The sequence below is a fragment of the Rhea pennata genome, chromosome 3, assembly GCF_028389875.1.
Source record: "Rhea pennata isolate bPtePen1 chromosome 3, bPtePen1.pri, whole genome shotgun sequence".
NCBI lineage: Eukaryota > Metazoa > Chordata > Aves > Rheiformes > Rheidae > Rhea > Rhea pennata.
The window spans coordinates 72,365,504-72,390,907 of NC_084665.1; the positions used below are offsets into that span (position 1 = coordinate 72,365,504).

General features: G+C 39.2%; 2 protein-coding genes across 2 annotated transcripts; both read right to left on the reverse strand.

Moving 5' to 3' along the window:
- Positions 1 to 809: 809 nt before the first annotated feature.
- Positions 810 to 13,990, reverse strand: SMPDL3A (sphingomyelin phosphodiesterase acid like 3A). The gene is made up of 8 exons (XM_062572598.1): positions 13,733 to 13,990; positions 11,884 to 12,097; positions 10,269 to 10,413; positions 7,370 to 7,466; positions 5,946 to 6,124; positions 4,540 to 4,720; positions 2,538 to 2,662; positions 810 to 1,346 (listed from the first exon to the last, which is right to left on the reverse strand). The coding sequence occupies exons 1-8, from the start codon at positions 13,845 to 13,847 to the stop codon at positions 1,035 to 1,037; spliced, it is 1,368 nt and encodes a 455-aa protein (XP_062428582.1). The 5' UTR covers positions 13,848 to 13,990; the 3' UTR covers positions 810 to 1,034.
- A 2,483-nt stretch (positions 13,991 to 16,473) lies between these two features.
- Positions 16,474 to 20,106, reverse strand: FABP7 (fatty acid binding protein 7). The gene is made up of 4 exons (XM_062570923.1): positions 19,979 to 20,106; positions 19,051 to 19,223; positions 18,299 to 18,400; positions 16,474 to 16,744 (listed from the first exon to the last, which is right to left on the reverse strand). The coding sequence occupies exons 1-4, from the start codon at positions 20,049 to 20,051 to the stop codon at positions 16,694 to 16,696; spliced, it is 399 nt and encodes a 132-aa protein (XP_062426907.1). The 5' UTR covers positions 20,052 to 20,106; the 3' UTR covers positions 16,474 to 16,693.
- Between the last annotated feature and the right edge of the window lie 5,298 nt (positions 20,107 to 25,404).

The following is a 25,404-nucleotide window of genomic DNA, read 5'->3' on the forward strand; positions in this document are numbered from 1 at the left end:
TTAGCTCTTGATGTGACAGAAAATGGGCAATGGTTGCTCTTGGTTATATACACTAAAATAAACTGCTTTCTTATTGTATCGCCTTGTGCACAAAAAGTAATCACAAAAAGAGGAAGAGGTAGTCTGTGCAACTGTAAATTGGTATGTGTGATAATCTTTGCATTAACTAGATTGTACTATGAAAAAAAAAATGAGAAACCTCAAGACAAAAGCATATTTCCCTATATTGTATCAGAATGTATGTACTTTCTAATTAGTGATGTCAATTAATTTAAACCTGATTTGTGGTCTACTGCAAAATCTCTTAACTGGAGATTACATTCCTTTAAACATTTGTACATTTGTTTAAAGGAATGTAAATTTGATAGCAATACCAACATACATAGCTTTATCATAAGAAAGCAGTCCTTAGTGCACATTCTAAAAGTACATTAAGTATTTACACGATGGAGATTTGTGATTCTTTAAGCCGCGCTCACGCTGTCATCAGAATATACCTCTATACCCACATGGATTTAGGGGGTTAAATGGGGGAAAAGGAAAGCTGGTACAGGTACAGGGACATGCCTAATACTAGTATCACATTAACATCATGCATTCCAGTCTCAGTAAGCATGGGTTTTGCAGGTTTCAGTTTGGAACTCTTGACATATGGCTGAAATCCATCCCCATACAAATCCCATGCCTGAAATGGGGTACATTGCCTACCTTCACATGCTCTCATAAGAGAGACCTGGATTTCCAAAGAGCTGAGTACTGCTGTTCCCATATACTGTGATGCCTGAGCAGAGGAACCTTGAACAACAGCATAATTATCTGGCCACTATTACACAGCCAATCAGCTTTTATTTAGATGTGGAAGGAAACTATGTTTACAAGAATGAAAAGAAAATTGGGGAGATTCATTGCTCCCCTGAAATTCCGTGAAGATCCACAGGCTTCATGCCAGCATGTCAGCTGTTGAGTGAGAGGACGAACAGATTCTTTAAAAATCACAGTCTAAAGTTAGTATCACACAGATTGCACTGGAGACTTCATCTCCAAGGTGCTTCCCGCTTGATACAATCTGTGTACGAAGAATGATCCAAATATTGGATTGCACATATCTGGCAGGTTTTGCATCCTCCTTCACAGACAATGGTTTTATCATAACTCACAATGAAGTTACTGTAATACTGCTCAAACAGTTTGCTGTGTGGCACAGACAACTGCTTGGCCATTTCATATAAGCTTTCTGGCTTCAAGTCTTCTACGCCATAAGCTTTAGTCAGGATGTATTCTAATTTCCAGTTTGATTCATTTTTCTTGTTGGCATCTCTGAGGTCCAAATAAAACTGCCAAAGATCCTACAGTTAAAAAAAAAAAAAAAAGAAAGAAAGAAAGAAAGAAAGAAAGAAAAAGACATGGCTGCTGTATTGCTTTCTTCCCTGCTTCATTAAGCCCCCAGAGTGATATATTGATTAGGAAGCTGTCACTTCTTATTATTCACAACTGAACAGAAGGTCATGTCCCACTCCAAGAGTTGGGCTTACACCCAATGCTGGTACTTGCCGGGCGATAATGCAGGGGGGTGGGGAGAAGGAGAAAAAGGAGTGACAAGAAGCAATAGTTGAGCTGTTAAGAGTTTTTTTCTGTCCAAACTGTAAATCAAGCTCCACTATGCTCATGCCTGGTATAGGCATGGGCCAGAACGGTGAAAGCTAGAATTTTCTTTTCTATGGGCACTATTTGAAAGGCAGAATGGACGAATAAAAAATAGCTCAGAGAGAGCCCAGGGAAAAGGAAAAGATGAAGATGAAGGAATAAAATCTGTGCAAGGAAGAAGCATCAGATATTAACACTGATCTCCAGAGAGAAATCTTAGATGTGTTGTCATTGAACTCAGCAAGTCTAAAATTTTATGCTGAATTACAGAGAGAATGTCTGAGTTGTTCGAAGCCAAAATAACTATCCATTATTTACTTTCTCATTCTCAAAAAATCCCAAGTTTACAGAATAGAAATAGTCTACATTATTCCTTCTAAATTTAATTTACAGATGCCTATAAAAAGCATAAACTCTATACAGAGAGGTGCACAATTACAAAAGGCATCACATGGTTGAAAGTGCTTTTCTTCATCTGCTCTTCTACACCACTTAGAAGCATTTCACAGAATGCCTCCTAAAGCTCAGAAAATTACTAGCAAACAATGTGGGAGTGTAAACAAACCCAGGATTTACAGGAACATTTTCCAATGTTGGAGAACTACCCGTAAATAATTTTAGGATGCTGCCCAGAAATTTCAGATTGTCTTTAATTCTACATCTTAAGAATATTCCTCAGATAATTAGAAATACTAGGTAGTCTTGCAGCCACAGAAAGACTGACTGAGCTCTCTTTTAGATTTCTGTTTCTTTGCTCAGAAAGAAAAATAAAAACTAAAGTGACAATTCCAGCAATAACTATAATACTATAAAGGTTGTTATCTTGCTGTAATTTTAATGAAGCTATATTTAAATATTTAACCTTTAAACAATGCTTTAAAATATTTACTTACCAGCAAGTTATAATTAAGACGATCATATTGATACAATCTGACACCAGGGTTATTGGATTCCATTTGCCACACATTCTTCACTGGGGTTACAGCAGGTGCCACAAACAAGGAATTTACCGGTTGTTCTGTAAGAAAAGGGAAGGTGGGGAAACAGTTTCCTTTCATTAATTTATTTTTAAAACAAATGTTTTTTGGAGAACCAACACAGCAAGAATCAGAATGACTGGCTCTGATAAGTTAAACAACTTTTTCCCTAGAGTATCACTATGAACTCCTTCTATACTTCCACTGGACAGACCGAATCTGGGTAAATTACAACAATACACATTCCACTGTGTATCAGTTATGCTGATCCACACTGAAGGCCTCCCACAACTTTAACTACACCTTCATGCAAAATAGCCTTGCCTATATGTAAGGTCTCTGGATTTTGTATATTTCTGCTGAAGAAATATTCAAAACTTTGACTTGCTGTTTCCATGCTTTATTTTCTATGTTGCTTTATCTATTTTTTTGCTTTATGTATTTTTGGTATTAGTAGAAACACCAGGATGTCATTAACTGATCCTAAGGTTCGCTCAACTAGCCTAGCCCAGGACCTATTATAACACTGAGCTTTATGGCAACTGGAATATGAGGGTTTTAATAGATAGAAAACACAGGAGTATGTTTAGAGATTTATGTGGAACAAAAACCAAAACCCCCCTATTTCTTTCTCTACCAGCATCATAGAAGAGAAATCAAAAGGCCAGTATCCACAAATGAGCAAAAGCTTAGAAAGCTTGAAAATCAGCAGATCTTTCTCGAGGAGATAAAATGGAGCTTTGTATCTCAATACACAGATGTTGGCTGTAAAATTAGATGGATTTTTAATTCCCTGACATTTTGTCAAGAAAAGTAACATCAATAGAAGACTGCCTAAAACTGTAGTTAGCTACATGAAATGCTCACTGCTTAAATGTTGTCAAAGAGACAAAAACAAATTTGAGAGCAGAGTCACTTGCACACTGTAAATTATACTGACAAGGCACCAAGATCAGGCTATGCTCGGAGAAATGGAACATGATACAAAAACATACAGGTATAATACTGTCTTGATTAACTTTTTTGAAAAATATATATATTAAAAGGTAGTTCTTTCACTTGGCTGATTTCCCTTTTACTGGAGATTAATTCCATGAAAATGGCACGTAAACAGGTAAATGATTTAGAATATTGTTACTCCAGTCAGCTTTTTAGACATTGCTTTTATGGGTCCACGTAAAACAAACATAAATAAGGGGTCAATTAATATTTAGATATTTTACATAAACTAAAGCATTGGTCTGCTCACAGTTCTAGTGTGCAGACACAAATGTTTAATCATTTCTGGTTATTTCTGCTAGCTTTTGTCAGAGATGTTAAAGTGCTTCATACAGCCATAGCCATGCTTAAAACTAAGGGATTTCCAAGCAATAAACAAAATTTTCAAACCTGGGTGCTTTTCTTGAAGGGAAATTAGCTGATCTGAGAGATGCAACAGGCAGAGATTTTCTTGCCCATGCCTCCTGCTTCCCCTTATCTTAATTAACTTTGAAGCAGCAGGGAACTCAGCAGCGAGGCACAGTAATGATGCAGGAAACACAAGAACATAGAGCATGTCTAGCTGGCCTGAGAACATTCCCTTTGACACATTACACAATAGCAGCTGGCTAGTATAATTTGCCCATGTCACTGAAAAAGTAAAGAGGAAACACTAGAAATTCTTGTTTAGGCATAAGCATTCATTAGAAAAATAGGAAGCTTGGGAAGTCTCTTCTGACCTCAACAAAAAAGACAGTCTGCCTTGCAAGGTTCTCTTTGAAAAAAAATCTGGGAGCGTGTGTGTAGCTTGAACTCCTACAAAGTTCCCAATTTCCTCTTTAAATTACTTATGGAGGATCACTGGTAACAGCATGGAAGAAAATATTAATTTGCTTTTAACCAAGAGGAAAAAGACGTAGGATTCTACAAGCACCATTACCTTCTTCATCCAAGAGGACCATGATACTATCTCTGTGTGTGTGTCCAAAAAACTGCCCAGCAATAACACCACTGTATTTGCGAAAAATCTTTACCAGCCTTTCATTGTAATACTCCCTGATAGCTGTAGTATTCCTTGCAAACGGTAAGTATCCTACTGGTACATGTCCTATTATATATACCTAAGGGATTATATATAGAAAGCACAATTAATACCTTCATTTGAAACTTAATACTTTTAGCTAAAACTTAGAAATAGTTAACACAATTCCATACCAATGCCACATTTGAAATGCCATTCTCAAAGCTATTAAACACTGTCGTTTTGTTCACAACATACAAACATACATTTAAAGTCATAATGAAAGAGATTTTGATTTTTTTTAGTCGATTCAGCACACTCCTGGGGTAAAAAAGTTCTGATACATTTATGCATAATTTTAGGCCAAAGCAAAATCTGATAAATCATTTCAGATGAAAAAAAAATATGCTATGAGGGCAAGAATTAGGATTTAGCATCTCAAGGGCAGAGTGAAAAAAAAACCTATTATTAAAATACCATAGAGCTTGTGTGGTCAGATATTCACCAGAAACAGAAGAACTGATTAAAAACCCACTACTGACTGAAACAGAAACTAAGTTCCAACCGCAAATGCTGACTACTCACTGCAAGGCTTTGCAGGAAAGAGAAGTCACTCATTTCTTTTCATTGTAACAATGTTTAAAAATTTACTACATCATTTTCCTTGTTAGTAACATGAAAACAAGAACTGCAAACATGTTTCCAATTAAACACTTACCCTGTTCAGCGGCTGATCCAGTCACCCTCACCATATACGAGGTTATACTTTGTAATTTCATTTCAAAAACTGAGTATTATACAGTGATTTGATTATTATTACAATATCAAAAACATAGCAACTGCTGCATCATGGCTAGGTTTGGTTGTTGACAAACTCCTTTCTATTTTTGACACTCAATTATATAAAAACATTGAGTGAAATTTGTTAGCTTCTGTCTCAGGCTAAGTGTGCCCATTTTTAACAAAAGCTTATGAGTCAAAAGATGCAGTCCCTTCTAAGAAACAAAAGTGTAAGATGCTTATTTCTTTAAGTATTCTCATTCTGTCTTCTAGAACATTTTACACTATAGGAAAAAAGGTATTTTGCTGTATAATTTGAGAAACATTATTCAATAATTTCACTAAATGCAACATAATGTACATAAGGTATATATATACAGGGAAGAAATAAGAATACAGATGAAACTTTGGTTTTGCAGTATCATTGGTGGCATTAGCATTCTTCTCAAATCACATTTATATTTTTGTTTTCTCTGCATGTGGTTCCTTTTTTATTTTAAAAGTTTAAACATATAATGCTGATATATTCTCTTTATGGCCCCTACCTTTTCCTTCTTCTGTGAAGAGGTTTCTAGTATTCCCTCTAGCCAGGCTAATTGGTTACCGGGGTCAGTGATATTCACAGTTACTCTGTTGGGGCTGTAATATAAATTTGTGTTCAAACTGATTATCCTCAGGGGCTGAGAGCTAACACTGGATTCAAACAGTTGTGTGTAGAAGCCACCTGTGAAAGTAAGATCAACATCTGAAAAAATAAAGTCTTTGAAGCACAACTTCAGAATGAAAACACAGCACTTACAAAATCTCTAGCCTTACTCCTTTGAGTAAGTTAAGACCTAATGACCTAATTATTCAAAATGTATAGTACCTTAACTGTTCTCAGCAACATTTTAGTAGGAAAATTCAACACTGAATATTGTAAATTTTCACCTCTAACTGCTTCAGCGTTTATTTCACAGTTTTCACATGCAATTATCCAATTCACATGCAAGAAGTGTCCTGTGTCATTTCTTCCACATTGTTAGAAGTCCACATTTCTTAAAATATTGGAAATATGTAGGTTCCTCCAGGAAGAACTGTTTGAGAACTATTTGTTTTGCCTTGTACTTTGAAGGCAATTTAACTTCAGACCGGGATACGATTAAAAGTAAAGAATATGCTTTTCTATCAATCCAAGCTCCTAAAACTCTCTATGGGATTCCTACTTCTTCCACGGGTGCAATTTCCTAGTCCAGGGACTTCAGTGAAGCCATAACAATAAAGACAACATAGCTATAGCAATATACCTTAGCTTAATTTGCCCTTTCGAGTTTTATCTTGCTCTTAGAGTTTCTCTTCCTCCTCCTCCCCAAAGATCTTTCTTATTCAGGATGCAAAACACAGATTAAATTTCCAAATCCCTAATATCTGAGTGGATTTGAAATTGGCTGAGCTTTTCAGCCTTTTGCTAAAAAAGAAAAATTAAAATTGGAATACCATTATTTTCTTAATTTAGTAAATTAGACACAAATATGACATAATTAACAGTGTAATCATCATAACTATTTGCTACCAAAATTTGCACAAGTATGTGCCTATTCAATTTGCTCTGAATAGTCTCAGACAAACATTACTTCATTTTTTTTTACAATCAGATTTAACTCTTCTGCATCGTATACCTTTATCTAAGAAGTATTTTTATTATTAGGTCTTGAGAGCAATAAGATATTTCACATATATTTGTACAAAGCTGGCAACATTGTATGTCCTACAAGAAGCAGTAAAAATTATTGCTTCAGAGGAGAACAAACATACCCTGAAGACAAGCATTGCTGTTCATAAAGATAAATAACTTCTTCCAGGAGAACCATTTCAGATAATCTATTGTGTTGATTCATCCTATGAGACTCAGCTAAGTAAGGGGAACAAATCTACAGAAACATTAGCTCTCTAAGCCCTAGCTTTACAATATATTACTGCTATATTTTACCTTTTCTGAAGGTACTGATTGCGTCATCAGTTAGCCAAGGCTTCCAGAAATCTGCTACGGCATTGTAAACTTCACTGGTAGTTACAGGAAGCTGATCCTATGAAAGAACAGAATATGCTTAAGTCTCATCATAGAAACACATAGACAGAAAAAATCTTTAAACAAACATATAAATTCTGTTTACATTCTGACAATAAAAGTTTCTTGGAGGAGAGGCATAAACCTAGCTTTCTTTTATAGCAAGAAAGTTTTTCAGGCTACTTGGGATTAATATCAGCTCCCTAAAATTCCACTTCTGCCTTAAGAAACATTTTGATCAAATTCTCAAACATTTCCATGATATCCTCCAGTTCTGATGACAAAGCATTTAAAACTTAAAGTTTTGTCAGGGCTTTCTCCCACCAGCTCTAATTAGGACTCTAGCACTTTTAGTCTGAGCCAAGCAATGCCCAAGTGGCAAAACGTGATTAGAGCCATGCTCTCATCTTATCCTGACAGGAAGATTCCAGCTTCTCCTCATCTTTTCTAAAATAACTGCATGAATTTTTCGTACTACAAAGAAAGAAAAGAAAGAAAACAAAAAAAGCAAAAAATAGAACAGTATTGCAGTGCAGTGCATGTTTTGTTTTCTTAAACACAAAACGTAACCTTTCTAAGGTCTTTGAAACTAAATCTACATTATTGGAGGCTTAAGTACTAAGTCTCTATCTAGAAGCAATGCAATCAGAAGTCAGTTCAGACATCTGTTGCTTGAGACGTACAGATACTAATTACCAAGAAAGCTTTCATTCAAACCAGACCAGGAGAGTTAACATTCACTAACAGACACAGTAAAATCTAATCTTAGATAAGAGGCCATGTTGTGGACTGAAGGTGGTTGGGACTCAGGCTCTAGAAGGTAAATTAGTGTTCTGTGAATGTTTGGATTAGACAGCAGTTTGGGAATTTGTTTTAAGCAGAGGCAAGGATGCGAATCAGGCCTAGTCAAAAAGACCAGGGTCACAACATACAATCTGAAAGGTATCCTAATGCTCGATTAATCTGAATGGCATTTTTCACAGCCTCGGCAAGAAAAATCACCAAAGATCATTATATTGTTATGATGGATACTTTGCACCAATAAATTTCTTTGGTGCAAAGTAAGCACACAGCTTTCACAGTTACTCTGGAACAGCCTATGCATATGTGGTTTCTTCTGCATCACTTGTGGTCTATGGTATCTATACCATAGACAGTTGTCCAAGTATGTCCACAAGAAAAAGAGGAAAAAAGTCATCAAGATGGGGGGGGGGGGCAGCTCCCTGAAATGACCTCATAGCAGGCAATTTTTGATTCTGTGGTCTTTTCTCATCAGTAAACAAAAAGTATGTTATTTCTGTGTATTACTGAAGTCTGCTACTTCAAACAAAGTATCAAACATAAAATATATGTGTATGTTTTTGTGGAGGAAATATTTATTCCAATGCTTCAAAATACTGCTGACCATCTGTCCCAGATGACCATTGTTTAATTTTTGAAATAATTTCACAAACAAAACTCATATTCATGGAAAAAGACACTATATCCAAGTATCAGTAGGATAATGCCATATGGATTTCCATTACTATCTACAGGATTATTGAATACAGCTTTTTCCCTGTATACCGAAGGAGACTGCTTTTCCTGTATACCAAAGGACAACTATTATCTGTTAAGACTTTTTAAAAAACAAAACAAAATCAATGTTCTGAGTTAGTCTTCTGTCAAGGTGATATTTACCAAAATATTTTACCAGTGGCTTCCAATGAACCAACCTGACCCCCTAACAAGCAAAAGTTATACTACTAGACTAAGAACACAAGACTAAATTCCCAGCTTGGTTTGATCATTTATAGATAGGCTACATACTCAGCTCTTGCTTTCCTTCTCACATTTCCCTTTCCTCTCTCTGAACAACCCCACTACTCCTCGATTTCAGAATCACTAACTTCAATGCATTATAGACAATGATGTCATCATCTACTATGCAAAATATCCCACAATAATTATTCACACAAAGTTATTCTGGAATAAGTCTTTGAAGGTTTGAAGGGAGTGTCATCGAATCTTCATTACATATTTCAAACAAAATATTTTAGCTGACCTGCTGACCATCTCTTCCAGTCCCCTCAGATTCAATAACAGAATTTGGTTCTCAGTCCTATGAACTGCAAGATCAACCTGCAATGCACCCTAAAGGCCATATGTAGCAACTGTTTATTTTTGAGCTATGCCAAGAACAATATTTGCAGAACACTGAAAATAAAAAAAAAGCACTGTACTCAGCCCACATATCCAGTAAATTGTCATTGGGAATACGTGTCCATAAGGAAAGGAAAAAAGATGTGATTTTAATAACAGTTATGAAAGTATGGGAACATTACCAAAATTCTGCCATAAGCCTGATAAATAAATAGAGAAAGAAAAATCCAGTGATGTCAGTGGACAGATTACCAATAGGCCTTTCAGTAGGTCTTGAATTTTACCAGACACTGACTGAAACACTAAGAATGTTATCTCTGTTCAACAGTGCTATTGTACACACATGCATGACTTACACAGGAAAGAAAAAATAAGTGCATATAAAGTATAACAAGAACTGATGTTTCTAAGCCATGGGAGAAGATTAACAGTAAATTTACAATACCTCAGGCAATGTGCAGATTTCATCCAACATCAGCATTTGCTTGGTTAACTTATCACATGGAGAGAGATTGGAAGCATTTATGATTTTAGATGTTAATCTGAGAACTGTAGAATACTCTTTCCAGAATAATAATTATGAAAATTTCAGGCTTATTTCAGTTTCACACTTGCTATCTGAGGACTTAGAAGCCCACTTGGTCTGGTACAGAAACAAATTTCTAAGAACCTGTTTTACCTGCGGCCAGTAGTCATGATTGCCCAAAGCTGGGAAAACCTGAAGATCTGGAAAGAAATTACGTATTGTAGAACTCATATTGCCAATGATGTTAATGACCAACTTTGTGGAGAGTTCTTTCACTGGAACATGAGGAGGACTATCTCTGAAAAAAAGAGAAGGTCTTATTAGCAAAGATTTATTAACGGAATAAGGAAAGGTACAAAATTCCGCACTTAAATTCTGTCCTGTATTACTGTAGACCTCTTAAATAAAACCATAGTATTCCCTGAAAGGTCTCTTGCAAAGTCTTTCTTTTTACAAATAGCCTAATATTTTTTATATGATTCACATTTATCACAATAAAGACTTCTTATAAATTAAACAAACTCAACTCCATATTGTAAGCTACTGTGCAGTTTGGGTGATATACCTTTCATCATCTATACAGCCTTGGAACTTTGTTTTTCTTCTTTCAATGAAACCTTCTGAAAATGAATTACAAGAAGCTACATTTAATCCCACGTCTTTACATATTCATATTCTTTAACACCCTTCCCTCAGCAAAATGAAGAAAATAACAGAGCTACTTATATACTTCTTTTTTCACTTGTTTCCCCTGTTCCATTGCTACAACACCCAAAAAGCCTCACAGATAACACCTGTGTAAGAAAGAGTAAGTATCGTTTTGTCCATTTAATAATATGGAACACAGGCACAGAAGAAGTAAATGTCTTGCACAAGACAGGACTTGACACATCCTGAATATTGCAGTGAGGGATTGCAGTAACTTCATTAGAAGAACGTGCAGCTAAGAGTGATAGCAATGGAGATAGAATCTGTTATACTTTATCCCCTCTCCTAGTCCCTAATCTAGAATTCATACAAGAATTAAACCTGCACTGTAGCTTTCTACACTCTTTTTTAAAAATTTGATTCAATTGATTCACAGAGTTTAAGATCAGAAGTCACAAGCCATCATACTGCTTCATAGAATCACAGAATTGGTAAGGTTGGACCTCTGGAGATCATCTAGTCCAAGTCCCCTGCTCAAGCAGGGTCACCTAGAATATGTTAAACAGGGTTGCAGCAACAAGGACACCCCCTGTTGAAGCCCAGACTTGAACCAGAGACCTTTAGATCTTCAGCCTAATGCTCTTCTAGCTAAGCTATTTTGGCCTCCTGCTTGATCCTAACCACCTCTTACAGAACCCAATACCCGATGTTTAGTTAAAGGTATCTTCTAAAAAGGTATCTACTCTTGATTTACGACCTCAAGATCTACAAAATCTAACAGCTCCCATGATAACTAATTCCAAAGAGTCAAGTATTCCTCTGATCTTTCCTTTCGTTTTTGTTTTTCCACTTCCCCCCCCCATACCACCTTAATTAAGTTACAGTCATATAGTCATGTGGTAAAAATATCCCAATGAAAAACTCAGTGGTATCTTGTCTTGTATATTCACCCAATCTTCCACTTTTTAGTCATTCAGACAACTAAAGAGACTTTTTAAAAGTAGTATTTATGAGATATTAAAGTCAGATGTGTTAGTGCAAATATAAACTTGTGAATTACTGCATTATATGTTTACCTAGCTATTAAAAGCTTTAACTGCACAGTGACTTGAACACTTACCCTGTCCAAATCATGAATGAAACCTGTTGTTTAGAATTCTTCATGAATGCAAATGCTGACAAAATAAGCTGATAGGGTGAGTCACACAAAAAATCTCCAAAAGGCCCTGGGTCAGAAGCATTGACGCCTTTTGAAGAAGAACAAACTTTGGTGCGATCCAGAGTGATGTGGTAAGTTGGATCTAAATGCAAGTCGGATACATGCCAGAACTGCCCTGTTTTCAGAAAAGAAAGATTAACAAAAACACATTATTTTCCAGCAGCCTGCTAGAATCTCCCTCCTTGCATAGCCTGGGAAAAAAGATCTATTTATCAGCTGTAACTAAAGCTGCTCAGAATCTCAGCCATCAATTTCTGCAGGCAGCAAGCCTTCCACTTAAAAACAAAGGAAAAAAAAAGTTTGTGACTTTTTGGTTACAGCTTGCATATATGAACTGGACGTACAGGAGTAATCACAAGTCTACTGCTATTCTCTTTGAAGTTTTGATACGAAGAATATATTTAACAAGTTTCTGATCAGCTGTCTGATAAGTGGTATATTCTTGACAAGAGTCATTCATAAAATCTGCTTAGAACAACTGTAAATAGAAACAAAGGCATATGCTTAGGTTATCCAGCAGAAAAAGACTGCAACATGAAGTTAATGAGGGCTGGAAAATGGAGCTCCTTCTCATTTATGGCAATCCGGAAACTGAAAAGTATTGGAAGAAACAGAGGAACTTCTCCATTATACTACCTGAAAAGAAAGGGATCTGCAATTTTAATTATTTTTCCCAGGCCCTCCCTAGCTGGAGGCAACTATAAAAGATGACAGTCTGGAAAGAAAGGCAAGAAACAGCATGTGAGAAAAAGAAATCCAAACTCTTTCTATCTAGCAGCTGCAGTAGGAAAGAGACTGGGCTTCTTACCAAAGAGAAGTATCTGCACCTTACTTACTCAGTATATTCCAGGCTAGTCTGTGCTGACACATTCTCTGCCACTGTTATTTAGCACTGAATAGAAAAAAAGAACTGAGAAGCATGTTGAACAAAATGAATTATGTTTGTACAAGACTAAGAGTAATTTCTTTATGTCAGTTTCAAAGCATTTGAAAGAGGAGCATGTGTATCTGGTGTATTGGTTGTGGAACTGGGACAGATATAAATTGATTTTCCCAAGGTCACATGCTCGCTCTGTGGCAGAGCAGGCACATGTGACTGGACTCTTTGTGGAATTTATTTCAGGAATCTAAGAGCCATGGCAATCTCTCAAGACTACCACAATTGCGACCTCTACTAAAACAAGGCACAGAAACTCAGAGAAACTGCTTGCATCACCTTTGGTTTGGGACATGTATGAGTCACAACTGAAAATCGTGTGAAAAGAATTTCACAGCACTCACCTGTGTATGTTACTGTACCAGAAGAGTAATCTTGCAGAGTTTGTGTTTCTTTGCTGACAGTACAGAAACCAAATTAATGTTTGCAGTGCTCACTTCCACACACTACACCAGAGGCATGGCAGGACTTTCCCTACCTGCCACTGTCCAGAGTGCCAGCAGACCCTGGTAACTAAATACAAACCCTATTTAGCCCTCACATACCTGAGATAGCAATGTATTTATGTATCTAGGAGTCATTTGAAGTTGAAGCTAGTCGAGTCACGGAATAAAAATGCAGCATATCTCGGTAAGAAAGAGAGGGACAAGAGAGGGGACATATCCCCGGCTGGGACGGCAAGGAGGGGCGGCAGGGGCTGCGCCGCCGGCCCGCCCCAGCCGCGGGGCAGCGGCTACCCTTCACCCGGGCGGACCGAGTCCTGGCCCCGGCGCCCTCCGCGGAGCCCGGCCGCCGCCCTCCAGACGCACTCACCCACTGCGGAGGGGGGCTGCGGGCCCGCCGGCGCTGCCGCGGCAGGGTCCAGCGAGGAGCAGAGCAGCGCCAGGCCGAAAGCCAGGCGGGCGGCGCGTCCCCCCCGCGGCTCCATGGTGGAGAGGCCTGCCCGCCGACGGCCGCTCACGGGACCGCCCCGCCGAGGAGGAAAGGGGCGAGCCCCTGCCCTCGACAACCTCCCCGCCGCTGCCCGGAAGCTCCCGCTGCCGCCCCGCCTGCGCGGCTGGGAAGGAGAAGCGGCCCCGGCAGCGGGGCCGAGCCCCCGGGGCCGCGGCCGCGCGCGCCCGGGTGGCCGTCGTGGCGCCTCAGCGAGGGGGAGGGCGGGGGGTGAGGGGGGCGAGCGGCCGTTACGGCCGTTACGGCCCCACCCGCAGTGGCGCGCAGGGAGGTGGGAGGCGCCGTGGTGACCTTCAAGGGCTGCCAGCCCTGAGGAAAGAGGCCCTCAGGGAAGGCACCCTCAGTGCCACCGGGGCTGAGCTCGCTCTCCTGCCACATTTTAGGCGGCCCTCGGGGAAAAGGGCTTTAAAAGAGCCGCCGCAGCGGACGGGAGGTCGCGGCGGGCAGGAAAGTGGGAGCTCGCGGGTCACTCGGCCGCCAGCTCGTTGTGTCCTGTGGCCCCTCGCTGTCACGTCTCTGCCACCCTACCTCCCTCTGGGCTGGTAGCAATGGGCTTATGCTTTTTTAAGTGTTTGGTGATCTGTGGCTGAAATTTGTCCTCCAGGAACGTGTTTGGCCCTGCAGTATATCTCTGTAGCACTAGGTCAGACTAGCACCTTCAGGCACGCACGCTCCTGGTTAACGGCATCACTTTGCTCCGCTGGGCCCAGTGATGTGAAACGCCGGTGGTGATGAAAACCACTTTTCCACTCCCCCTTCTGAATAGGGCCACAGGCATTTCACAAATAACACTTTTCTTATCCCTTATTGACATTAATACTGTTTATCTTTGGGATGGCAAAAGTCTCCACTGGTAAGCTTTTCTGATGGTTTTACATGTTTCCAATAGAGCATACATGTGTAGGAAAAGTAACTGTTTAAAAGCGACTGTAACGTAAAATATTTACTATTCCATTATGTGATGCGTAAAGCAGGTCTTGCCAATCTATCTCTGCTTTTCTCATATTTAATGAAAACCTTTATTCTTTTTCATCCCTGGCCCTGTTAATCACTTCTCATGAAAATGAATACCAGTAATGGACATCCAAGTCTGCTTTCCCTGACGATTAAAAGTATCTGTTCCCAGTTTTCTGGGAAGGGAGGGGTTGGGAAATACAGTTATTTGATGAATATGAGGGAATAACCTATAATGGAGGGAAGACATAGGTAACCCATATTAGGCACTGAAATTAAGATTTAAATAAGCTAGTAAAAGCTAAGGAGAGAGGAGACTGTTTAAACATACTTGTATGATAAAGGCTGAAGAGCCCCAAACATGCAGAATCCAGTTCCACATACCACTGAAGCAAGTTCTACTTTTCATTTCTCTGATGGAAAAAGGTAGTTCCTAGATTTTTTAAATGCTCAATATCCACCAAATAAAACATACTTACTATGGATCATAATTAAGGAAGCTGTTTTCTCAAAGATCTATAGTATTCTACAGAGAAGAAAATGGATGGGGATGTTCCTTTGAGGCAGCTTCTGTGTGAAAAAGTGGACCCACTAGAAAATTATCATGTATTCTTGTTGCTTAGTGGCAAAAGTTGTGTCTTAACTTTTATTAGACAAGTGAGATAAGCTATCCATGTAATCCTAGCCCTTAAGGAAGAAAACTATCCAAGGAAGCAAGAAGCCAGTGTGACTTCCCATTATACCAAGCAGGAGATCTGAAGGATGTCAGCAACATGTTTCAGTTGTCTTTGTCCTGCTTTAAGAACTAAGCTGAAGTATAGGGCAGATTTTTCCCCACTACAGCTTTAAGTTTTTTCACGAATAAGGTTTTAATTTCTTTCTTCTTTTTAATCTCTTTTAAGCAGCATTTTATTTTACATTGCTCACTGTGTAAATTATGACCTCCAGTGCAGATTAGCTATGAAACATACAGCTAAGGGAGAGGAAACTCGGCGCCTTTATCTTGTACTATATTCCCTGTGTTTTTCTCCTACGCCTATGGTGATTGATGGAAGATAGTTCTGTACTTCAGGTTGCCCCAGTCCTGCCCTGTATTTGTACTTTCATCCCATCCTTCCATCTTTGCAGTCCAATTTACTTTAATCTTTTGAATATTAGCAAATAATAAAAAGCAAACAAATCCCAAAATCCCAAAAAACTCTCATAACTCTATTAAAAATAAAAATGCAAGAACCTCACTGAAACTGAAGGAGGTCTCTCTATTGACCTTAGTAGACACTGGATAAAGTTTCAAGTGAAGTTAAGTGCTGAAGCTGGCTTGTGCTGGGAAAGTAGTGCTCATGTGTCCTCTTACCTATCTGCCTACACATATAAAGATAGGGGCTGTAGATTTCTCCAGCAAAAAGAAGTTATTACATAGAATGAAGGCAAATTTTCATTTCCTATGTACTTTATATCAAATGCAGAGACTGCCAGACAATTTTTTAAAATATACTTTTCTGCTCTTTTACTGAGAAAAAGAAATTTAAGATATGTCCCCTCAAAGCACTGGGCAAAAGGAGCACAGGTTTAAAAAACATTTTAATTTCTGTTTGCTCTTGATTTCAAAAATCAAGTATGTTCCATTTATTAAAAAAAGAAGAGAGGCAATTGTTTCAGAGATTTAATGCAAAGTTTAACCTGTTGCACTTTACAAAACAAGCTTGCCAATTTGATGGCATAAAAATTCTTTTCTACAAAACCAACCCTTTCCCCCAACCCTTTTATTAACCTTTCATGCCAGAAATGTGCATTTTAGCTATGCTCAGTTATGGACAGTACATTAATCCATCCAGCAGAAGTAACATATGGACAGAGGTCAGGTAAACTCTATGCTTTTTCATAGTGGCGAACAGCAACCACATCACCAAAAGTAAGAGTCTGCAAGTCCAAGGAAAACATAGACATGTTAGACGCTGGACCATTTTCCACAGTTACGTAACACATATTAAGAAGTCCATAGTAGGACAAGACATTATGTAATTTATAAAAAAACAAATTGGTCTAGATATTATTATTTGCCTCTTATTCATATTTTAAATGAATAAGAGGCAAAAAACTTGAAGTTATGGTTCCTATAATAATAATTCTCCTTGTTACTTTCAAACTCAAGAAACACATAATATACATTCTACAAGTCAACTTAAGTGAGATTAGAAGTGACCATTTAATTTTTCTAATTTTGTGAATGTAAGTTCTTAAATATAGCATTCTGTAATACAGATTTAACATTCATTTTCTCAAAGTTGATCACATTGCAAAATGTGTAATCTAAGATTCCAAGACTCTGTATCCATAGTCCATACAGTTATCTTCAGCATATACTAAAGGAGAATCTCATATTAAAATAAATGCATTCTGTGCATGTATGTAGCTAAAACTACTAAATATTATAGTTACTGCAGTTGCATAAAAACAGTAACTACAGTGTCTGAGTTTTGGAGCTACTTTCTGAGGCATCTCACTGTATTCAAATTCCACAGTGTGGTTTCAGTGTATTTGTATATCTGTTTTTGAAAACAAAATATATATTTCTCCTGTCACAATGTGTTGCACTGACTCTATGCTTTAAGGTTTTAATTATGTAGAGCTGAAATAATTAAAACTAAACAAGGTTTTACAATTTAGAATTTAAATTTTAAATTTAAGTTTTATATTTTAAAAATCTACACAGACCCTCTCTGAAACATTTAGAAAACTGAACTGTTTTTCTCCAGTAGCCAAAACACATAAATTAACATGGCTGAAGAGATTTTATTTCAGAAAGTTACATCTCTGTGCCAAAAATAAGCATGAAAAGTATCCAGACATTAGATTTAGCAACTTCAGTGCAATTGTTTTCATGCCATACTCGTGTTCCTGAAAATTCAGAAGGGTGTGAATCTGAAACAAAAAAGGCTGTTCTTCACACAAAATTGCTATTTTAGTCATAGCCTTTAAAAAAAGTGGAAAGAATAATCCCTTTACTATTAAAGGTGAAAATGCTACTATCTCATACAGTATTTCAGTTATATTATCCTAGGGAAATACTTACTCTACGTAATTAAATATTATTTACACATATAAAGCAAATCTTAAATCTAAATTAGCACTGATCCAAAATGGATTATTGCCTATATAATCACAAATGTCATATATTTTGCAGCTCACCAGACCTGTATTTTGTTTTGCTTGGGTATTTACATAAACAATAGAAAGGATTGATACTCCCTGGAAATAAATAATATGGCTTAGCTAAAACCATTAGCATTTTTTCAGTTGTCAAAACAAAATGCAAAACAAAGAAAATAAACACTTGAAAATTCTCTGCCAGCTTTCCTCAACAATCAGTTTTAAGTTTTGTGTAAGTAACACTGTCTGTTCAAAAAGCTTGAGATAAATGTAAATAAGGAGTGTTAGCAGTGTATGTAAAGGCTCAGTGATCTTTATACTTACCATAACCATTTTGCCATCCTTTATTTCTCTAACAAAGTTTGTCTCCTTGCCATCCCATTTCTGTACATGTACTAGCTTGTCTCCATCCAGGGTCACAACTGACTGTGAGATACCAAAAAACACAAAGACACTCATTTATTTGGAGTACTTGAGATTCTACTCACATATGGAGTGTACAGTATTCTACTGAATTCTCTTCAATAGATGCATGTGGATCTAGAATCACAAAGCAGTCCTAGCCATTTTAAAACCAAACCCATGAATCATCCTTGTTTTAAATAAGAGCTCCATACAATTCTTATTTATATCAAAGGATGAAATGAGCTATTTCCTGTAAATCCCAGTCCTACATGAACCACAGTTTCAGATGCTCTTCAGGATAACACTTACTTTAAGCCCTCACTGAAGCAGGGAGATGTTCCTTCATGTTGGTCGGAAAAAGTCATGCCAAATGAGCTTTAGATTTAAATTACTTTGGTACAAAGATAAATGAAGAGCTAACAGAAATCCTCCACATTGGAAGGCAGAAAGTGAGCTGCAGATATATTATATTGTTTCAGACAAGTTGTTGTGCATAGAAGCAAGATGCAGTCTTGTCCTTTTCCGTGTCCTTCACAGTGCTACAACTGGCTGTAGCAGAAGTTACATTCTCTTCCATTGACCCTGCCATTCTGAGAGATAAGACCTTCAGAGGGTAAGGGGGAGTGACAGGAAAAGCAAAAGAAACAACGGCAGGCTGAAAATTCACTTACTTTGCAGTTTCTATCATCTGGGGTAGTTTCATCAAATTCCTCTCCAAGTTTAAAGCTGATTTCTGTGTTTTTGAAAGTGCTCTGAGTCCTGATCACTACTTTGTCCCCTTCACTGCTGATAATCACGGTGGGTTTAGTCACATTCCCCACCTGCCGAGTAGCAAACCCCACTCCTAAACCATCAAGGGAAAACAGAAATCCATCAGACATGGAGGTTTCAAACATCTTTTTCGCCATATATTGAAGTACAAAAGCTTCTTCCCCTGCTCTACATCTTTAAGTTATCACACGAAAATACTACTTTCTGCTTCACTTTTCTCCTTAGACCCAAACTATCCATCATGTATCCTTCTACACTTCTGTAGCTCTGTATCTTCCGTTACCTCCATGTGTTGCTCACTCAATAGCACAGCATGCCAAAACAATGCCACTGAATCGCTGACAGCCCTTTCTGCTTCTGCAGATGAAACTCATTATTCCAGTGTAATGGGTTTTGATCGGTTTTAGCTTATCTGCAGGCAGAACTTGCCCTTATTACATACTCTCTCTCTACATCTGTGGCATCTTTCGGCAGCTCTCTCAGGCCGGGTAACTCACACGAGCACAGTGCAGCCCCCGCCCCGTGCGAATGACCGACATCAGGTTCACTTTGCTCCAGAGGGAAGCAGTGACACAAACCACCAGCTGCGGGCAAAGCCACCCACACCTTCCCCATTTCCAGCTGCAGCCCGGACGGGGCGGCGCATGCCGCATTCCCTCTCCCCTGGCTCGGCTCCACAAGTAGCTTATGTACATATATGTGTATGTGTGTGTGTGTGTGTTTTTTTTTTCCAGTGTCCTGCAAAAGTCCAAATGCGCTGTCTCCTGAAAACCTCGCCGCCGCGCACGGCCGATGTAGCGCCGGCTGGGCAGTCGGCGGCGTACCTACCCAGCGCCTTCATGTACTCGTCGAAATTTTGGCTGTCCACCAGCTTCCACGTCGCACAGAAAGCCTCGACCATCGCGGTCGCGGGGTGCAGGTGCCGGGTGAGCGCCGCTGCGGCCGCCCCGCCGCTCCGCGCCAGATATAGGCGGCGGGGGCGGGCGGCCCTGGGGACGCGGCGGGGGCGGCGGGCAGCCGCGACCCGCCCCGGGACCGCCCCGGGCCGGGGGCGGCGGGGCCGGCGCCTCCCCGCCCCGCCGGGGTAGGGCGCTCCCCCAGCTCCCCCCCCCCCCCGCCCTAACCGCGCCCGCGGAGGCCCCCGGGGCCTTCAGGGGGCCTTGGCAAGCGCAGGCGGCCCCGGAGGAAGGATGCACAAAGGGACATTGAGCCCCGCTGCCGAGCTGCTGACAGCCCCAAAGAGAGAGAGGCTGGCGAGGCGAAGCCCACGTCCCTCGTTGTCATCGCGGCCTCGCAAGAGGGTCCCAGCGTGCCCGCTCGGAAACAGCCGAGCATGAAAGGAGGGTGATGGTCACAGCAGAAGTGCTCCCACTTTCGCACCCCAAGCGAAAACGGAGAAGGGAGAGCACTGCATTCATGTACGGCACCATATTACGTGTGCCACGTCGCCTTAGCGGGACACCCCACAGACCCGTGTTGTCTCTAATAAAGTAACCACCAACAAAAAAGAGAAGCAGACACCAAACACGAAATACTCTACAGAATAAAAATGCAGGATCACATCACTATAGCAAAACATCTTCTTCTCCTTTAAAGGCTTTCCCATTAAGATTTTGGAAATCCTGTTTGGCATTGGATAAGAAGAAATCACAATCCCCTACCATCATATGGTTTTTATCCCAGTGCTGTCTGAATTTGCTATTTGCTTTTGTTGACTGCAGATTACCTCTTGCCTCCAAAACAAAAAGACAGTATTTGGAAACTTTCAGAAAGGATAAAGGAAGAAAAGAGCATAAACTATTTCAGCTATAAGATTTTTTTTCTGCCAGAGGGGAAATGATTTTGTTCTTCAGGTTGTTCTTTGAAATTTATTCAAGGCACTTGAATAAATTGGTATTGACCTTATCTCTTGAGTGTTTTTAAGAAAGTAGCCTGGCTTTGTGGGACAAGCCTTGATGTCAGCTTTTCCATACCTAAGGGATTCCAGAAGCATGAATCTAGCTCTTTAGCAATCCTAACAAAACTCAGGAACTAAGTAAAAGGGATTTTCTGTAACTTCAGAACAAACCTCAGCAAATTTTCTGCCTGGTCAAGCTATAAATAGAAGCATAAATAATTGTATTTTCTTAATATTTTTAATTGGCTTTTGACTGTCATTTGCATTTCCTTCAGTAGGCAGTGAATGCTTTGGGTTAGTTTTTATTTTAATTTGTTACTCTTTGATTTTTCCTCAGAAAGACCTCCCCTCTCTCTCTTGCTAGGGATATAATTCTAATTCTTTTTAACATCTCATACAGTTTTGGTTGGTCTTGATAATCGAACGAGGGATATGGACCAATGAATCTATTTCTCTTTAACCTCAGCTCCCATCCACCTACTTTGAAGTGCAGACAGACACATACAAGTGTCAATGGTCATCTATGCCCTCCTGCAGTTGCTCAGTTGATGTATGGCCTGCTTTTCTGATCTGTATTTCTGTCAGACTCTTTGACTAGTGCTCAGAAACTCAGGGACAGTAAGAAGATCACTTGAAATAACAGACTCCCAACAGTTTTTCATAAGGCTGGAAGGAAACAAGTCCTCTTTTATCCTAGTAAATAAATGCTGCGTCTCCAAGATATGCATAGAATACCAGCTTACTGGTACATCTCATACTGATGTCCACAATCTAATCTCTGTAGTCAACCAGAGCCTCAGAAGTGAATGAGGCATATCCTTAGTCATTGGCATTGTCATGGTATGGTGCACATGGAGCTGATGTTGTGCACAGATACCATTAATGACTCCAGTTCAGTTTGGGAACTGTGTTTTCTCAACACAGCTACATTCTCAAGAAATTAGCAATGTTCACCCCAGCAGGCCAACCACTGCAGTCATTGCCTCACAGAGCTTCATCACTGTTGCCCAGGCAGTTGATGTGTGGGTATATGCAAACTGACCTTGTCACTCATCTATTTCATCTGATATGCATCATAATCAAAACCTTCCTAAATAGTTTTACCAATATCCTCCTGAGCTGACAACGTCTTATGGCCTGGTACTGACATATTGTTTATGTAGGTATTATTTGCAGATAACCTGGAGCCTCTGTTGATCCTCCTGGGTACGCACACAGTCCTGACAGAGCTCCTTCCTCTCTATACTCATTGAGTCATGTTGCTTAGTACCATCCTCATGGACTCTGTGTGAGGTAAAACTCCTGAATTAACTTCACTGCTGGTAGCCGGACTCCTTAAGGACACGTATGTCCTATACCTTCTTCTACATAGTACTGCAGCCTGGCCTTGGGAGGTAGCCACTTCAGGATTTTTCATAATTTAAGCATTCACACTTACACTTATGGCTTAATTCTACCAGAATTTCTGAACACACTTAGCTAACAGAAGTACACAGTCTTAAGCAAAACATATTCCTTAACACTTTGCACCATGCTTTGGATGTAAAACAGGATGTGCTGAAATGTCCATGTTCTTTCTGCTGCTTAGACAGATTGCCCAAGTCATCGCACCAGGCTTTATTATAGTGAGATCCTAGCTTTCTGTTTTAGTGATGAATTGGAAGCAGGAAAAATCAGCACTAGGAAACGTCCCATTACTGACACTTATGTGGGGCAACAAGCCACTACCCAGAACGGTTTCCATTGCATCTCATGGCCCATATTTGCTTGTATGTCCTTATATGAGAGTTGTGTTAATGTCATCAGCTAGTACAAATCATCTTTTTGAGCTGTGTGAATGCTACGCTGGCTAGAACAGGGATAAAAGTGTGAAATACACTGACCTGGTGAGAATTTTAGTTTGCATCTCAGAGATGAGGTTGACGGTTTTTTTACATTGTCAGTAGAGTTTTTTTTAAGGTTATAACAGACTATGTACCTGCCAGTAGAAAAGCCTGTGTGATGAAAGATGTCACTGGAGATTCCCCTCTGGACACCCTGGGCTACCTTCTCATTACACTAAAGTCTTTACACCACTTCAGCAGCATATGTCAGCACATTTGAGGTCTCTGTTAGAATCTGCTTGAAAGACATAAATAAGCAGGTCAAAGCTGTGGCAAGATTGCACAGTGTAATAGATAATCCTTGCTTCTAACGGCCATCCAGGGTGAATGTGGGACTGCCCTAACCTGTCTTTGAATACAAAACACAAAATTGCTTTTAGTTACCTTTTACTACCCATTATATTCCTGTTTCGCACACCCTCCCACATTCAGAGAATGAGGCTCTCAGCCTCAGGTTGGCTTCATTTCCTCCTTTTACATGTCAGTCTTTGAAAAAATATTGCACTTGTTGAGGAAGAACTGGGCAGCACAAAATGGTTGCAAGGCTCATGTCTTAGAAAAGGCTGACCAAGAAGCTCTCTCAAGTGGATTCCTAAAGAACAGCACACCAATAGACTAAACCTAGTTATTTTCTGTGACTCACCAAGAACACTGAAATAGTTTATTAGTGGGATTGGTAAATGTCTTAGATAACTAGAGCACACTTGAGGTAATTATAGTTGAGGACATTCTACTGCCCTTTTTGATAGTTCCTACTTTAAACAAAGATGATAAATGTTTCAGGGAGAAGGCATTTGTGTGGCTGCACAAGTGGTATAGAATGGCCCTACCTACAAAGCAGCAGTGCAAACTAAGTTCTGTGCTGCCGGGCTTTGCTGGAACTGAGGATCCTATAGCAGGCACAGTAATGCAGGCAGGAGCAGAGGAGGTGTGTTCACACCAGATGCCTTCTAAGAACAAGGCATACCTTAAGCAAAGGTTAGGAGCATGTTCAGTAGACTTCTTGCCTGCTGTAAAAGTTCAGCTAAAATAATGCCAGGACAGGATAACATCAGAGCATTAGTTAAGATTTAATTCTGGTGTTTCTTGATAACTGGTGAACTGACTGTTCACTTCACTCTTGCAGACTTTCCCTTAGGTTACAAGTGGGTGTGATGTGAAATTAGGAGAGTCCTGACTATGCACAAATATCTCATTATGAACTATCAAACATTTATTGTTATTGGTTAAGCCTGTAAGACAGTGGGACTACAATGGTTTAAAGAAGAAAGCAAATACAACTAAATATCTCCAAGGTTTTCTCCACTTTTTAAGGTATTTTAGCATTTGCTATTTATGATCTATTATTACTACAGTTACCCTTTAAAGGACTCCAAAGTCTGAGACTCTTCTTAAAGAATTAGGCTTCACTAAAGCCAGCTACATTCCCAGCTCCCAACTCTACTTATTGAAAACGCAACTGTTTTAACATTGTACCATTAGTCCCTTAGTTATTTTAATGTTTGCCTTTGTTTTATTTTGTGCTTAAGAGAAAAACTATTAAAAAAAATCCAAAAAGTATAACAAGTGTCTAATATTAAGAATCACTTACAATAGCTGTCCAGTTATTGTAAAATCAATACAAGACAACAGCTTTCCAGACTTAAAATTTTAGCATGGTCAAATATAAAGTCACACATAGAGGAAAAAAGAAATAGTCTTCTAAATAATCAACCAATTATTTTCTGGGCAATAATTCTGAGAAAAATTTGGAAGGCATATAGATAAACTGAACACATTAAGTTAAAACAATCAAACCTTACGTGCATAAGCAGAAGAATAAATAGCCCATAGGTTTAAGGAGATTGGATGTCTTGCATTTGAGTTGTTGCAACTAATTCTGGAAGACTTGTATAGATCTGGTGTTCAGAGCAGCTCAGTTTGAGTATTAGCCTGTACTACAGTACTACAGAGTACTACCCTGTAATAAGGCCCAAGGATTCTATGGTATAACAAAGATAGGGAATGATTTTTATCATCATCAATCCAAACTTGCACAGTATTAAAGATACAGGAGATATCTAAGTGTCATATTCTCTTTCTATAGCTTTAGAATATGCCATGGAGACTGTCTAACAATTACTAAGTGACACTATCTGACATTCAGTATAATCACTCTCAAGCTAAATCCTTGCAGCATAACAAAAGACAAGTATGTAGTCTGTGGGATTGGATTTAATAAACTTTTGGAGTAACTCAATGTAATTTTGTTCTATTTGTCCACAGTGAAGCTTCTCATTTGTTGTGATACCCTGCAATCACACCAGTATCAGCTGAGATTTAGATAAAAAGTAAAATAAATTTTATTTGACTGAATTACAAATTTAAGTAAATAACTATTCAATATGGAAAACAGATACAAAACAATAACAGGCCTCCTTAACAACTTGCCTTTGGATAAATTCCCAGAGTTCCCCTCTGCTCCATCCAGCTAA

Excerpts from the sequence above, each read along its gene's own strand:
- SMPDL3A (XM_062572598.1), bottom strand. The coding sequence starts at position 13,847 with ATGGAGCCGCGGGGGGGACGCGCCGCCCGCCTGGCTTTCGGCCTGGCG. Across the intron at positions 4,721-5,945 it reads CTTCACAGAAGAAGGAAAAG|GTATATATAATAGGACATGT; the intron begins GTAGGGGCCATA and ends ATAATCCCTTAG. Across the intron at positions 1,347-2,537 it reads GTCTTAATTATAACTTGCTG|GATCTTTGGCAGTTTTATTT; the intron begins GTAAGTAAATAT and ends TTTTAACTGTAG.
- FABP7 (XM_062570923.1), bottom strand. The coding sequence starts at position 20,051 with ATGGTCGAGGCTTTCTGTGCGACGTGGAAGCTGGTGGACAGCCAAAAT. Across the intron at positions 18,401-19,050 it reads CAGATGATAGAAACTGCAAA|TCAGTTGTGACCCTGGATGG; the intron begins GTAAGTGAATTT and ends GGTATCTCACAG. Across the intron at positions 16,745-18,298 it reads AGGATGGCAAAATGGTTATG|ACTCTTACTTTTGGTGATGT; the intron begins GTAAGTATAAAG and ends TTGGACTTGCAG.